At 29.2% G+C, this 17,524-nt stretch overlaps 1 protein-coding gene and 2 long non-coding RNA genes across 5 annotated transcripts in view; 1 reads left to right on the top strand and 2 right to left on the bottom strand.

Annotated features, from left to right (window-relative positions):
* The window catches only part of LOC102679731, a 16,792-nt gene extending 6,485 nt beyond the window's left edge, over positions 1-10,307 (bottom strand). The window contains exons 1-2 of one of the 3 annotated variants that reach the window (XM_006613201.2): positions 9,865-10,307; positions 1,349-1,516 (exon numbers count right to left, since the gene is read on the bottom strand). In XM_006613201.2, the coding sequence (XP_006613264.1) occupies positions 1,349-1,516 (168 nt within the window). In that variant the 5' untranslated portion in view covers positions 9,865-10,307. Of the gene's footprint in view, positions 1-1,348; positions 1,518-2,175; positions 2,601-5,264; positions 5,517-9,864 lie in introns of those variants that run through there. The other 2 variants (XM_031509307.1, XM_006613202.2) reach the window with 2 other exon arrangements.
* On the top strand, positions 5,986-6,777 carry LOC116185246. The gene is made up of 2 exons (XR_004150047.1): positions 5,986-6,125; positions 6,475-6,777. It is a non-coding gene; the product is annotated as an uncharacterized LOC116185246 (long non-coding RNA).
* A 1,102-nt stretch (positions 10,308-11,409) lies between the features above and the next one.
* LOC116185245 lies at positions 11,410-12,067 on the bottom strand. The gene is made up of 2 exons (XR_004150046.1): positions 11,926-12,067; positions 11,410-11,492 (listed from the first exon to the last, which is right to left on the bottom strand). It is a non-coding gene; the product is annotated as an uncharacterized LOC116185245 (long non-coding RNA).
* Between the last annotated feature and the right edge of the window lie 5,457 nt (positions 12,068-17,524).

The raw sequence follows: 17,524 nt of genomic DNA, 5'->3' as shown, positions 1-17,524 counted from the left end.
AAAAAAAAAAAAAAAAAATGACACGCGTAGGTATATTAGCGGGGATATAGAAATTACAGCAAAGATCTGACCTTTTGAATTGCTACTGTGACGATCAGTTTTATTCGGTACTTTTCTGTCGAATCAGTTTTTTTTTCTCCTTAGACTCTTACACCTCGCTATAGAAGAGGAGGAAAGTTTTGAGGTTGGAGAGCTCTCACGTGTGGTCGAACGTGTTCAAGAAACGATCACTTATAGGTTATGCTGTGCAACGCTGACAATGTTTCACTTCTCTATCCAAGTGTCCTTTCAATATTTTTTCAGTTCACTTCATTGCGAGATGAATCGCTCGTTTTTTTTGCTCTTTGCCCCATATTCTTCGGGATAATTAAGAATTTTGTATGAATAAATTATATAAATAAGGACTCCCACTCAGAGATCGCATTTCTAATAAATTTCTACTATTTTTTTTAATGATCAAATTTTCATGCAAATTGCATACTTTTCATATTGCACGCATAATATATTTTTTTTTGCATATTTTATAAATGTTATAAATACAAGATGATTCGTTTATATAGATATTTAAAATTTATGGAATTTATAAATATATTTTTGATCATAATTAAACACGAATCGAATTGAATGAAAATCCATTTCGTTTCGATCAAAAAAATTTTTAATTAAGTTAAAATTAATTCTAATATATTGTCAATAAGATTTGTAATTAATATTTCAAAAATAAATATACCTATTATTAATTTTAATTAAATTCTAATTAAAATTAGAAAAACTTTGAACCGCTATAATTCCAAAGATAATAATTTTTTTCAATGAATATACGATCATTAGAAGAGTGGAATCTTGCCCTTCAAAACTCTTCATTTATTCCGATGTAACTTTTGATTCCCGAGATAAAGAAAAGATAATTTTTGATCGTTTTACTATTTTTATCTTTATCGCTTACTCGAACCTCTCGCTTGTATTACATCATTGATCTGTTCCAAACTAACAAATAAATTCTTGGAAAAATATAACATGTATTTTCAGAAAGAAATGTAAATTATTGAATTGCGGGATCGATTCGTAATCTTTGTTTTTTAATTTAAACGTTGTGGAAACTTTGAGTCATCTTGGAAATCGATTGAGATATCGTATAGATTAAAAAGTGATTTCAATCGTATCGTTTTCTCTATTTTCTTAATGGATTTGAATACATGTATATCGATTAAATATATTATTATATACATGCAATAAATCATCAGATTAACGTCTTATTTAATTGAAAGTATCTAGATGCTTGACAAATATTATCATATTATTTTTAAAAGTTTGAAAATTTATCGTTCATCGATGGAATATTTCTTACCTTGCCGCAGAAGTAATATTCCGGGGGTTCCTTATCAACTAACGCCAGCACTGCTTCGCTTTCGGCCAAAGGGCTTCCAGGTTGACTATTCCCTATCCTGGATCCTTTCTCCTGGTAATAGGTTTTGTGGAAGACCTTCACCGAGGGTACTGGCAACGCCGTTATCATCTTTAAAAAAAACATACACAACGAATTCGTTATTCTCGTCGTTCGACTCGATATTTAATTAAACTTCCAATAAACCGGATATCGATTTTCCTTTAGAACAACAGTCTACAGAAGGGTAGAAAAGAGAAGAGAAAAGATAGAAACTATAGAAAAGCCAATCGATCAATAATGAATAATTTTCCACGATGTACATGATATCCTATTCCAATCAGCGAATTTTCGCAATTTTTTTTCGTGTGAAGTGTGAATGTCAATTTTTAATAATACACTAAATATTTGAAATATTTTTCCTTCTTATATTAAGAAAAGTTGTTTGTTTGATGCATTTATCTTAATAACATAATTCACTTATATTCAAAGTTTACTTCACTAATCTCATTAAAAAAAATATCTACATTCTTCAAAGTCTCCAAACACCTTGAACAAAACTTTATATTTAATATAATCTAAATTACAAATTTTAATTTTATAGATTAATTAATTTAATTTTATAAACATTCTTGTCGTTACATGAAAATATGTCATTATCATTGTCTTACATGAATATTTTTAATTCATTTGTTAAACCACCTCACATAAAATTACATATTGATTTCACCAGCTGTCTCTCATTCCTCGACTTATCACCTCGAGTCGTCCTCGCACAACTTTCCTCTAACCTTATTTGCACTCGCAACGTCCAACACCGGGAAAAACAAGGGAAACCCTTGTTGAGTAGCCACAGCAAAGAGGATAAAACAGCAATAACGCGACCCTCTTCTACGATCTCAAAGATAGGTTGAGGCAGCCTGTCCTTGGCTTTAATTTTCTCGATCAATCCGCGAGCATCCCTTTTTTCTACCACGTTTACAAAGAGGAGCCGAGCGTGTCGCATTTCCAAAGAGCTTATCGCTCAACACGTGGCAATCGCTATATCCTTTCACATATATAGTAGATTTTATTTTTTTCTTCTGAAGAAATGTATTATTCCGATTCTTTTCACTATTACTATTTCTTATCACGATCGATACTGGCGGTGATGGTGTTGAGAACGTTGATGTTAAATGGAAACTTGTGTCTCCAAGTGCGACTAATGATCGCGTCCTTGGCACGGCTTTCGAAGTTTTTGTATGAAAATTTACGCCTGTTTTTCATCGTGAAAATAGTGTTTGATTGATAGTGAAATTGGATTTGTTTTGATGGTTTATTTAATAAGAATTTAAAAAGGACTTGATAATTTGAAGGTATTATTTATAATTTCTCTCGTATTAGTATCTTTTCTGAAAAAATAAAAGAAATGTTCTTCATCAAAATGTAGAGAAAAATTTTTTTGTTGCATTTAAAGGACGATATGAATTTCTAATAATAATTTTGGATAGGATCATTGGTGTTAAAAAAATAATTCATGAAAAAATAATTTCATAAAACATACGTAACTTTGGCTTCGCAATATTTATCAAAGTGCATACAGTTTGATAAAAAAATAGTAGTGACCTTTCATATTGATTAATGCAATATAATCAATATAATCAATTTCTGATAATTATTATAAATTTACAACATGACATATAATTCTTTATTTTTTTTTTAAATAATATTAATTCTTAAAAAAAATTAAACAATTTAGAAAAAAACAAAAATTATTCTTAACTTTTATCCTTACAGACTTTTTTGTATAAAAAAAGTTTACTAATAATTTTAAATTATTTAATAAATTTTTAGATGAATCAATTGATCAATGATTATTTTATTATTTAGTGATCATAATTTAAAAAATATACAATCTGGTACTTCCATTGATGATAGGACATTCACTTTTCACAGAAACATGTGTGCTTCTTTGATTAAAACTCTTTAACAAAATTTATCAATTAATAATATTGAAAAATTAATAAAGCACACATTGATTAGATTATATGTAAATTAATCTTATAATTATACATTAAACATAATAATAATGAATTTTGATAAAGCATTATTTATTATAATCTTATAAATTGCATTAAAGTTATTTAAATATCATCAAAATTTAGAACAAAAATAATCTAATATATGAATCATATAGAAGCCAAATTTAATTATTTTATTTGAAAAATCACCTATTTTTAAAAAGTACAATTAATCAATTTGATTCTTAAACAATAGAATATCATACCTTTAAAACAATTTAATTAACTTAATCATCGCGAATCAATGTAATCATCAATCATTTGATTCTTGAAAAATCAAACATTAATCATATTTAGTAATAAAATAAATAATTTTTCATAAAATTGGAATTGATCCAAGTTTGATTTCCAAATAGTTCATATATATAACAATACAACGATATCACAGTATTTTAATAGACGATAGCTTGCGATGATTGTAGAAGTAGCAATGATATCGATGGTGCTAGTAGTGGTGGTTGGTGGTGGTGGAAATGCTGGTGCCGGTGGCCTAGATACGTTCTTGGGGCCGACGGCCATTGCACCTCGGTTATCGAACAGCAGAGCTTGCACCGGGTGCAGCTGCACGGCTAGAAAACTATCACAGACCTCTTTTTCGTGTCCTTCTCGATATCCTCTTGAAATCAACCGGTCGTGTTGAAATTAGTAACAGGCCAACAGAGACGTTTCCACGTCTAGAACACCGACAAGTCGTCTTCATCGATGATTTAAATGATCCAGTTTCGTAGCACGGAATCGATATCTCGGTCGGGATATGTTTTTAAGGTCATCGTTGAAGGGATTCGTTTGATCGTGTTTCTCTCGCCAGTTTTTAAAAGCTTTTTGTGCAATGATTTTGAAATACCGAAACATTTTTCTTTTCTTTATTTTTTTTTAGGTTAGAATTTTAGTATTTTTCATGAGAAAATTAAGTTTAAAAGCTGACATGATTTAGAGATATAGATTTGTTTTGATTTATAAAAAAATTATTTTGTATATTAAAGCTTTGATGTTCTTTACTTGAAAATTAAATAAAAAAAATTGATAATTTGATATTATGAATATTCAATAATAGTATTTTGGCTTTCTTATTAAAAAATTTATTGTATTAAAAAATTGAAACTATGTGATATTGTGATGTAATGGACTATTTGATTTATTTGATTTCATGATAATTTTTAATTAAAAAACATTAAAATTCTTTTGAAAGCCATGATACATTGAAAGAATTAAATTTTTGAAAATGTTTTTTTATTTATATTATAGGAAGGCAGCATTTGTCATATTTCACTGTTAATCTTATAAAAGAATAATTTTGCACATGTGTTAATGATAAACACGAACTCGCGTGTCCACGATTACATTCACGAAGGACGAGAGATGAACGACACGCGATCCAATTGGGTTGTTACCATGCGTTGCATACTCAGGATATCATATACAAGATCATCATACGCATGATTTCCAAGCAAAACTTAAACAGACATGAAGAAATCAGACAGAAAACTATAAATATTTTAAGATTTTCCTGTGTTTATTCTTTCGTTTTGACGAAAAGATTATTGCCTCTTCTATTTGAAAATATTTATTCTTCAAATTTGTTTTATTTTATCGTTCTATCTTCATTTAAATTGAGACAAGCTTTTATTATGTTACCTATATAATTAAATCTTTTCAGAATAAAATTTACTTAGATTTTACTTATACTGTAATAAATATATTATATTACTTACTATATATGTATTACTTATATATTATACAAGTATACTTTTATTTATTTATGATTTATTTCATCAGAAAGAAATATATTTCTCATTTAATTAATAATTAATCAAATTAATATGATTAGGTTAAGTTCCAAGTAAAATCTTCTTTCGAAGTAACGACTAATTCTCAATATCTTCCAATTATTAAGCTAACCTTATTCTTTCTCTCGATAACTGTATCTACAATCACAATTAAAAAAAAAACCACAAATAAAAATATTACGATTAAAAAAAACCAAAATAATTTCAAAAGTTCAAAGAACTTTGATCATCACAAAGTTTAAAGCTGCCCTCTTCAGGATCATTCTATTCAATTCTTATTTTTCATAGGCTATGTGTCGCTAAACGAAATTCCAAGGATACCGATTGATCAAGTCTATTGCACTCAGTCACTCCGATTTATACACGATTCGGTTCTTTTCCTCGCAAGAACTTCAACCTCTTTCGTTTCCAGCCAGGAATTGTACGAGTTTCGCAACCGAGTCAGTATTACGTGCACGAAGAACGAACGGGTAACCTTTATCGGTCGGAAAGGCGTAAAGTGGGACAGTGGCCTGATTCCCGGTGTCATGGCTGCGGCTGCATGTGCACCGGCCAGAAGAGTGGAACGGCTATAGACGCGCCGAATGTGCAACCAGTACTCCACTCTGTCTTGGATTTTTGCCAAAAGCTCGCGGGTATTTTCTTTTTTCTCGACGAAAGAAGAGTAGGAAAAAGGGAAGAAGGGAACACACATAGGGATTAATATGGGCGCGTTATGCGAGTGGACTCGTCTGTTTTCTGCCGTGGTTCGTTCCAATTTTTTCGGTTCGTTTGAGAGAAACGTAATGGTCAAAAGAGAATGATCTTTCTCGTTAGTATTAAATTTTGATTCGAGGTAAATGATTTATTTAAAAGAATTTAGTGATATATCGAGAATTTTTGAATAATTCGAAGGTATTCTTTTAATTTTCTTTTGCATTAAAATTTATAAAAAATATTTTTCTAGGTTTATTATTTATTTTCTAGATGAATTGATCTAAATAAATTGTTAAAAAATAGAAGAGACATTAATCAAAATATAAAGGAAATTTTTTATTGAATATAGTTTCAACCTGAGCCGTTAAAAAATGATTAGACATTTTTTATATTTGTCTTGTTTTATTACATTTTGTTACATATGGTATTTGTATATTAACATACAATTTTGAAAGAAAAATTATTTTTGAAATGGTAGCATAAATGTTTCAAGTATATCGAGTTGTCAATCTAATCTAACCTAACCTAATTTAACTAATTTTTCTAGGTTTATATAATAATATTTTAAAGTGTTTAAAGAAAAATAGAAATAAAGATTCATGTCCAGATGGAGATATACATGTTTAATATTTGATATATATTCACAAGATCCAGTCTGGCCATAAAATGTAAATAATTGGAGGACGATCGATAATCTATTTCATGCATGACAAAATAATCGATTTGTAAAATTGGATTAACGGGACACGCCACGACGAGTTTCGAGTAAAAATTAGTAAACAGATTGTTGACCGCGATAAACGTCCACGCCATGCGATTCAATTCAGTTTTCTAAAAAGTATAAAATATATACAAATTCTATCACTTAACACAACATATGAATCTAATTTAAAAAATTATAAAGTTAAATATTCAAAAAAATTTTACATTTATACTTGTTTCATAATAAATTAATCAAAATTATTTTATTAGTATTTCAGTGTGTTCCATTGCATATTTTTTTCACATTTTTGCATATTTTTTTAAAAAATATTGATTAAAATTCATTCGAAAAAAATGAATTTTCCCATATTCTAATTTTAATTACAATTGCTGATTCAAATAAAATAATTTTTAGGGAAAATCTGAATCGAGATGGCTGAAATCCAAATGACAAAAAGAAGGTCAATGACTAGCGAGTTTTTTTGCCAGAATCAAGACGGTCTAATTGAACGAATCGTGGAAGGTGTGTAGTCCTAACGATAAAAGAAAATAACTTGGGAAGTATTTATGCAAATACGCGCCTTTGCATGGTGCATGCAAATCAACTTTATCGAAGGTGGCACGACACGAAGGTGGTTCACCCTTTCGCGGAAGGTACCAATCTAAAGGGGTGTTCCGTGCATTGCGTGAAAATAAGCGTTCCATAACGACCACCACCTGGTCTTACTCTCTCTAGAAACGAATCTAAAATCTAATTTCAACTAAATTTATTCCGACATCTCCAACTACTAATTAATCATTCAGATATACTCTCGACAATGATCTTTTTTCTATTTTTTTTTCGTCGTAAATCAATGGTTCTTGGCTAATTCCCTAAACAAATTGCTCTTATATTTTACAATTAATCATATACATAATTTGTCAACTATTTTTAAAAGTATTTCTCCTAATTTTTAATTTTTCACAAATATTCTGATGCATAAATCTTCCTTATTGCACACTCATATATATTCTAGATTATATAATTTACTTTAACAAAATTAATCTTTTGTAATTAACCAACTTCTCTAATCTTCAATTTCTATATTTCTTTACATACAATTTCCATTTTCTGAAACGCATTATCATTATCCTTCTCCAAAAATTGTACCAATTAATCAAACCATCATCCAATTATTCTTTTTCTCTTTCAAAATTGACACAGATTCTCTTCCATATTTTTCACACATTCCATCCATTCTTTCTATCAATAAACCCTCTCAATCTCAATCCATTTCTCTCTTTCTCTCTCGATTTTCTTCTCAAACCATAAATTTTCCATATTGTTTCTAGAGACGTCTCTCCCCTCGATTGGCCGCGTTTGGCGGGAGCGGAAACGCGATTACCTTAAAGCCCCTCCTCCCACGAGGCCCTTCCTCGCGGCGTGTCGCCCCGCGAGAAATGGAATCGAATATCCGGCTTGATTCTCACCGAGACCTAATTATCGATCGGATAGGAAAGGCCGGGATCCTCGTGAGCACAACATTGATTTACGGATGTGTCGTATCCCCGTGCGGCGTGCAAAGGGATTCCTCGTACATTGACTCACGGGCTGGCAGCCGTGCTAAATGCAGTTGCAACTCTGCCCCTGGCTCTGTTCCAGCTCTGTACAACTGTATTCCGCCTCGATGGATTCGGTAATCGAGGTCAGTGTACCCCTTCATCTCGCCACTATCTATTTGCAGAGTGATTTAAATGCGCGACCCCTTAGCCGAACTTTGGCCAACGACCGGAAACAATGTTCGATCATACTCGAATCTTTCCGATGGAAGAACACTTTTTCCCTTTAATTTTCGATTATTTAATTCGAGGAAGGGAGAAAAGGTAGGATGGATTTTGCGCGCGAAGAAATAGAGGAACGTTTGAGTAGAGGTAAGAAAATTGTATCTTATATGAGAGAGTGTCTACGACAATGCTCCATTCCTTTCAAATTTTTCAGGTAGAAAGAAGACTTTTTATCAATTTTCGATTTGAGGAAAGGAGGGAGAAGATGAAGGAAGAGATAGAGAAATGTATTGAGGGAGTAAAAAAAATTGTGCCTCGCATAAAAGAATGTTACATTAATATGTAATAATGATAATCTTTATAAATATGTAATATGATAATAATTTTTCAGGTTAGAAGAAGATTTTTTTTTTCTAATTTTCGATTCGAAGAAATGGAGGAATACAAAGGATAGATTCTGTGCGTTTTATTCTTTAAAAAAAATTGGTCAGTTAAGTGAAACGAATAAAGGCGAATAATTGGATTCGTGGCAAGAAGGAAGTGAAGGAACTATTGAATGAAGATGCACGAGGCGCGCAAGGATGGACGTGATGAAAACAATCGTGGAAATAGTTCATTTCAATCTGGAGAATCGATAACTGGGTCACCGCAGGTCGTCGGGCAATATCTCACGTATCCACGACTCGAGTATCAACTGGGTCATTCGACTGTAGCGATGGACGACAAAAGTGACAAACTATCGAAGAAATCCCGTCTACCATTATCTTATATCGCTTCCAAGACCTAGCACAACAATCTTTACTATCAAATGTTATTTACCCGACACCTACGCCAAGAGGAAAATATTGACAAACGAGCCAACCTAATTGAACTATCCTCCATTAACAACACAACGTATATCTCAATCCACCCACCATTCTCCGAGAAAATGTCGCGGAAATCACAAGACGCTGCCTGTATTTACACTATGGATATTTATCACTATCCATTATCCTCGATAATTGAATCACTTCCGATTAAAACTTGCCAATTATCTCATAAATGTAATTGTATATTCCTCCAAGAAATTCTCTTCACTGTCAGAAATAATCTGAACCAAATGTTGAACAGAAAAAGTGAAAGATTTAGTGGATTGCTTTCAACGAAAAAACTTAAGTCTATTCGCGAGAAGGATAATCAAACCACTCCCAATTATCAATCGCAAAATTCAATTATTCAAGAAATTCCAATCACCATCAAAATAACTTAAACCAAATATCGAGACGAAAAAAACAAAACAAAAAGATTGCTAAAGATTTGCTCTGAAGACTGTGTTCGACAAATTTCCGGAAAATTTCAAAGAAATTTTTACTCGTGAAGAATAATTGAACCACTCCCGATCAAATCAATTATTCCTTCAAAAAGCTATCATCAAAATAAACCGAAACGAAAGAAAAAAAAAAAAAAAGAAACAAAGATGCGGAACACTTACTTTGATTATTGCGTTCGACGAAAGCTTCCGTTGAAGAAACGTCGATTCGCGAGAAGGATAAAACCGGTGACAGGTGAGAAGACTCGTTCTCACGACGAACGGTACATCGGTGTGATATAACGATGGAACAAGAGGTATAAGCAAGCACTGTTCGTTTATGTCCCGATTGAACGAGGAGATCGCTTCGACGGGGTGGTGGTCCCGCGAATACTGAGCTTCTGGAGCCTAGAGCATCCTGGTCGATAAGCCATCCCCCTCTGGCCACCCACTCGCGCTAAAGGTACGATCACACCTGCGCTGGCCACCTCACGTGGGCTCGCGTGCATTCACACTAAACTTCGAACGCACCTTTAACCTTTCTTTGATTCACTGATATATGTATATTTCCTAGTATAGATATGCTTTTCAATTTTACTATATGTAATTCTCTTCGATTTTTTTTAATATATGTGTTATAATGAATTAGAGTTGGGAAGTTTTGGACTCGGCAGATTTGAATGGAAAATTTTAAGGATTTAAATTAGGATTTAATTCAGAATGTATTGTTTCGTGAAGAATTAAAGATTTGAGAAATTTCGATTTTTGAAATTGCAATCATTTAAGTATAATGATCATTTATTATGTGAAATTTTATCGATTAAAATAATCTTGAATACAAATTAATAAAATAATAATTAATAAAATAAGATACATAAATTTTAGTAAAAATTTTCATGAAAATGATTATAATAACGAAAATTATCTTGCGAACTTCTTGCGAAGCTGAATGATACATAGATTGAGAATACACAATAAATATGTATATACATGTGTTTATTACATGCGTGCGTGTACAGTTCGAAACAAGATTTTAACCCTTTAGATTACTTTGTTCCACGAGGCTATTCTTTCTATTTGCTGTGCAATTTGCTCACGTCTATTTGAACTTCGATTTCCTCTGTCGTCCTCGTTTGTTTGCCTCCCTCTATTTGTCCGTTATTTATCATGCGCCGACTATTGAACCTAGATGCAATGCTCGTTATTACCTGCGTTTCGTCGAGATCCACGATGCAACAAGTATGCATACGTTTGTATAATTCAAGTCTGTTAGGCTTCAGATGCTTGGCTATAGTGTAGCTCATGATATTTAGAAATACAATGAACGGAAGAAAATATAAACACGCTATTTATATATTCACATTGATGAACCAAAATATTTCTCTAAAATGTATGATTTTTTTCTTTTCCATTGTTAAAATATAATTTTAAAGTTTAAGTTTTGAATACACTTACTTAATCGTATGTAAATTTTTCTTTATATTTTTTATCCTTATCTGGCAAACTTTTTTTTTTGCAAATATGTAGTGGTGAACCAAAATACTTCGTGGATCTCTAAGATTTTCTCGTTGAAATGTAATTTTAAAGTTTAAATTTTGAATACACTTATTAATTATATGTAAATTTTTCTTTATATTTTTTTATTTTATATGCAAACTTTTTCTTTCTAAGTATGCTTATTGCATTGATATCATTGGACCATTATTTTCCTGTATTTTAATCTGTTTCTTTTTTCAATAAGTGTACATAACAATTTGTTATTGTTTTCACGTATGCATAATGAAGACAAATATTAGAGAATTCACGAAAAACTAATAATAAATATTGACACGCCTACTAATTTTGCATTTTGATTAATATGTTCTTTCAAATTTTGAGGTTAAATACGCATAAAGATAATTAAAAGATTAAAGTTTAATAGATATTAATACAGCTTCCAACATGTATAAAATCATTATCTGCATCAATATTTTAATTGTCTTAAAACGTTTATCGACTTTGATACATGATATTAAAATTCGTGAATCGAATAAAAAATCATTTTAAGCAATTAATCGTTATATCAAAATGATATAAAGCGAAACAATAAATAATGCAATTGAAGATATAGCAGATAAGAATGGGAAAAATAAGAAAATAAATTATAAATTCGAATTCTTCGATTTGTCTTGTAATATTATCATCTTGTTGTTACATATCGTAATTTATTCACTGTGCAATTATTTTTTCTTTTGTTTAACACACCTTTAACCTTTAATCTCACCCACTGACATTTTTACAATGCAAGGCGAACCACTTGATGTTGAAGCAATGCGTGTTCTCTTTTTTTTTTCATACATTCGAATATCATTTCAAGACTATGAAAAAAATCGTTAATATGTGTGTGAAATATCGACTGTGAGAAATATCGTTGATAACTGTCTGACAAATTATATTTTACTCCACTTTACTCCGCTCGTAATTTTTCTAACCAACTTCGAATTATTAAAGTTTAAAAAAGACGATTTAAAGGAAAATGCTTTAATGCTGTTTTATATATATTATAATTTTGGATGAAAAAAAAATCAGAATTTTGATTACATAGATGTTATATTTAAAATTGATTGCATCTATTTCATTGCTTGCAATATGGTATTTTGCAATTGCAAAACAAATATTATACACAGACACATCGATCTATGTATGCACCCACACGATATTTTTGTTAGTTTTTTTTCATTGCCAAATATTGAAATTTATTTAAATATGTTAATTATAAATTTTTTATCCTTTGAATTTCCTCGAAATTTCAATTCAATACAAAAATTCAATACGATCACTTAGTAAATCATACGAAAATGATCAATATCATTCGAATAATCGATAAATTTATATTTAAACATCTAAATGCTAAGAAAATATTATTTAGAAAATATTTCAAGACTTCTGATCTGAAAAGTATACATATTACAATTTCTATATTTCATTTTATTGCAAATGGCAAAGGTATGATTACAAGAAGAAAAAGTTTGATCAAGAGTGTAATTTTTATGCAATGATTACAAACGGAAAGTCACGTTGACCGGTTTCCATGAACATCGAATGTAAGACGCAGATTTCACATTGTCCGTACTGTTCAGAGTGATTATTTTTAGATCGTTTCAACGTAGTATAGGTGTTGCGCTATCGATAAAATATCGATGAGACCTTCTCCACAAGGTTGCCGGTCTCCATTCGAGCTTAACGCGATGCAATAATTAATTTCGTAATTAACCTTGCACTAAGTAACCAATAATAACGTTCTAATCTAATGAAGATTTAGTTAATCGATCTCAACATTGGTCCTCAAAACGTTTACAAAACGTACAAAAATTTTGAATTTTTGGAAAAATTTTGGAATGATTCCTTTTAACCAATTGATTTTTACTTTTATTCTTCATTTTTCGCGATCATTGGTAACGAGTGATTCGTTAGGTTAGTTTGGCGGCAAAGGGAGTATATATAAGTATATATATCGAATGCGTCTTAAGAACATATCGATATATCTTTTCACCAAGTACATGCTTTGTAATCGAACAACTTCGGACAGTTTTCAAGAACCTTCGTCTTCGGTTAACAGCTATTTTTAAGCATCAAAGCTTAACTGATTGCAATGTATCGAGCAAAATATATATTTTTTTATATCAAATATATTCGTTAAATGACGATGATTTTTATTGAAAAACGATCCATCGATATTTGATTAACGATATTTAATAAACAATTTGTCTCAATTCGAATATTAATTAAATTAGGCAGGAGTGGAATATTTTTGTTCAATCAATGCATTTTTTAACAAAGTAATTTTATAAGCAGTTTATCTATTTTTGTGACTTTTTTAAAGCTTTTTTAATGATATTTTTTTCTCAATTGCAAATGTTTCTTCGAAAAATTAACTTTGTTGTGTTTATTTACATTGAAAATTAGAAGAATGTTTGGATTTGAATGCGTTGTAATATTTATGTGCATTAATACGAAGAAATTGTCTAATTAGCCTTGAATCGATAAAGTGGTGGAATATTCTCCATTCTCAGAAATTGATCGTTGATTTGTGTCGAAATGAAGAATTGTTCCTTGGAAATATGGATAACCAGATACTTAACAAGAGTATGACGTCGTCGCTCTTCTAAGAATGATAAGATGATTCTTGCATTCTGATTAATGATTTTATTCCATTCAAACTTAAAATTTGAAAACTTTTTTAGAAGAATATTTTTTTTCAACGAATAAAACGATGTGTTTTTATTTGTAAAGTGAAATTTTAATTATTTATTGAACAATTATTAAATAAATTTTTCATGTATTCTTTCTTCTGCTACAATCTTGTATTTTCTTAATACTATGAAATAATTTAATAGTTTTTGATAATTTCAATTTTTAAAAATAATATTAATTAATGTAGTTTTCCTTTTAAAGATTTTGCCATTTAAAAAATTTTGTAACTAAAAAAATAACAAGTGATTATATAATGAATAACGTTGCTTTTACTGTGCATAATCGAAAATATTAATCATTTGTTTATTGAACTTGCGCGTCATTTAGTTAATAAGTAAATTGCAGCTGTGCAAATTTGATTTAATTTTAAAAATTTCTAGTAAGTAACTTCTTAGAAGTATTATTTATGAAATGATTTAATATATTTTAACTCGATTTCTGTCTTTTAAGACATATTCTATTTCAGGAAAATTTTATTATCCTAATTTGCATGGTGTATTGATAGAGGCTCCATTTCCATCCACTGACGTAAACGAAAATGAAATGCGTTGGTGGACAATTGTGAACGCTTGCTTGAGTATACTCGTGAAATCAGCACAAACAAGAATCAAGATTCTCTTAAATAGTTCAAGTATCTTATTCCTTAATTATTATTTCAAAAGAGTTAATTATTTTTCCAAAAGAACTATGTAGGTTCAAAACAAATTGTTTGCTTTTTTTCTTTTTTTTTTAAGGAAAAATAATATTTTGTTTTGTAGATGATGTAAATGAAAATAATAATTTTAATTACTGTTTTTTTCTTTGAATATGAAAATAACTTATTTTGTCTAAATTTCTAAAAAAAAAAAAAATTTGTTTCTTATAATCAATCTTTCGTGTGGATTTAGAATTAAACTTATTCAAAATTTTATTGAATTTTACCTTTAATTATTATTATTTTTATTTCCAATAAAAACATCGAACATTTTCAATGATTTTGTCGAGGATATTCGAAATACAAAAGATATGAACGCATAACAATTTTTCTTGATTTAATTGTTTTGATTGATCTTTCAAAGTAATAATAAATTTTATCATTAATGTAAAACTTTTTTTTGATTTATTTTTTAATTTATTTGTGGATAGTTTCGACCTATTTTCAAATATTTCTGAATATTTTATTTTCATTGGATAATTTTCTTGCATATTGAAATAAATTGAAATTAAAAAAATATTTTTAATTGAAATAGCAATTGTAATTGAGGTGAAAATAATATCAAAATTTTTTTCATTTAAATTGTAATCATCATAACAAGAAAAAAAAATATAATAGTTTTCATTGTGAAAAAAAGGTAGTCAAAGTATATTTTTCAATATATTTTTTTATTTCACAGAAAGGTTATTGTAATTGAAATTCATTCTCTGTTAGTGAAAACGTTTTATTAAACTCTGAAAGTTACAATAGCAGTAGAGTTTTTCTTTTCTGTTACTCGCGATCTTTTTTTCACTAAAGAGTCACATACAAGATTATACAGTACTTGAGGCCCTTCATGTGTAATAATCATGATAAATTTCGTCGTAATTCCGTATGTTTATGTTTTCGTTTAAGTTAAGAAATAATTCAGTCTTTCAAAAAATTATTATCACGTATCAGAGAAACAATTCAAGCTAAAATATCACTATCAAATAATCCCAATAAGTTATAAAAAATAAAGTATAATAATTAAAATAAATAGTTTTTCTTTTTCAATTCTTTTTTAAATAAAAAATAACGCGAAATAACGCGGACAAAATTGAAATTCTTTTAAATTTATGTGATTCCTTCCGCAATAGCATTTATTTAATTTTGTTTTGTGAACACTGATACACAAGCAATAATACGAGCAAAGCTAAAGGCTACTTGAATTAAAGGATAGATTAAGATTCTAAAATATATCTCATTTACGAGTAAAATTCTTATAAATTGCTTTTAAAAATATTTCTCGTAAGGAAACAAGTTGCGTCGTAAGCGACCAATAATAAAAGACGAGAGTCTCAAATAGACTCGTGCTTTTACGTTCTATTCGACTTATTATATTGCCTCTTGTCTGCGATTGCTCGATGTTACCCGAAACTATCCGTAAATACCCGAATTTTAGCCGAAGTTGCCCGTAATTACTCGAATTTTGCTCGATATTGTCTGTGTTATTTGAATTTTGATCACTGTCCAAAATTATTCGATTTTCTAATTTTATTATTCAATACAATATTTACAGAAAATTCTTATCAAAAACAATTGCCGAAGAAGATTAATCTTTTCATTTTATATGTAATATTATGTAAAATTCTGTCCAATTTTAAACACAACAACAGGATAAAATTATGAAAAATCTATATTATCATTAAAAGTTTATTGCGTCCACATTATATCACGTAAAATCGTGTAATCAGAGCGGAATCAAAGGTCGGTGGTTTCCGAGTATTGTCACGAAACTTCACACACGAAATTACGACGAGCTTGGATGCGACAAGAAAAATGATCATGTCGTTCATGCATGCGAAGTCCCGTTACATTACCACGTAATTTTCGAGGCAAGTGTGCGATAAGAAAGTTCAACGATAATTATAACCTGCACGAAACTAAGTGCTTTCATACGATATCTACATACGGTCTTGTGTTCAAACGTATAGTAAACACTGTATCGAAGAAATAACGTATACTTATATACGTATATACTATTTGCTCAAAAATTTTAGAATATTTTGTTTTTAATTAAACTTTAATATGTAATATAAAATATATAATGTTTTAAATTAAATTGTGCGCGTTTTCTTGTATATTAAAATCATTAATATATAATCGAACCATAACCTCGAAAGCAAAAAGAAGATCAAGATTTTTATTAATCCTTTATAGGCGAATTCATTATCATTACAATTAAAAATTTCCACGAAATAATTTTTCTTAATATTTATATCTTTAATTTATAATTTTATTTGATATAAAAAATATTCTCGATCTGCCAAGAATTAAGATTGAGAGACTATTCGTTCGCAAAGGATTATTTCTATTAAGATAAAGAAACTTCCATTAAATCGAAACTTAAACTTATTTCAAATAATAATTTGCTTTTCTGTGTTAGATGTGTCATTTTGTCTCTATAATTCGAATTTAGATTAACTCAATTTCTGTAAGTGAAAGTTATTGCTTTTACAACTTAAACTAATTATTCATCGTTTTGATAACATTCTACAAAAACAAAGTGTTCATATCTATAAGAGATAATTTAATATATACATATAGATTTTTTTTCTATAATAAATTTCAAAAATTCATTTCCCTTCTCAAAAAGATTGACTCTTTTTCCCATTTTTCTTAACTGAAAAATGTATTTGTAATTTAACGATTCGTTTCATCATTGATTTTGATTAATTTCTTTTAAATCTCGTTTCGACGAACAAAATAAAAATAAAAATAAAAATAAAAATTCAAATTATAAATATTTTCAAATTATAACTTAACTTTTCACATAGATTATTATATACGTAATTTTTATCAAATCTAGACAATTATTTTCAGAATTAAAGAAGAGTTCTTCATTTTCCATAATCAATATTTATCTTTTTTTTCTCTTATTAAGCAAAGAATAAA

This window comes from Apis dorsata, unplaced genomic scaffold (assembly GCF_000469605.1).
Source record: "Apis dorsata unplaced genomic scaffold, Apis dorsata 1.3 scaffold_137, whole genome shotgun sequence".
Lineage (NCBI taxonomy): Eukaryota > Metazoa > Arthropoda > Insecta > Hymenoptera > Apidae > Apis > Apis dorsata.
Note: the sequence above shows the minus strand (reverse complement) of the source record. Positions and strands in the feature narration are given on the sequence as shown.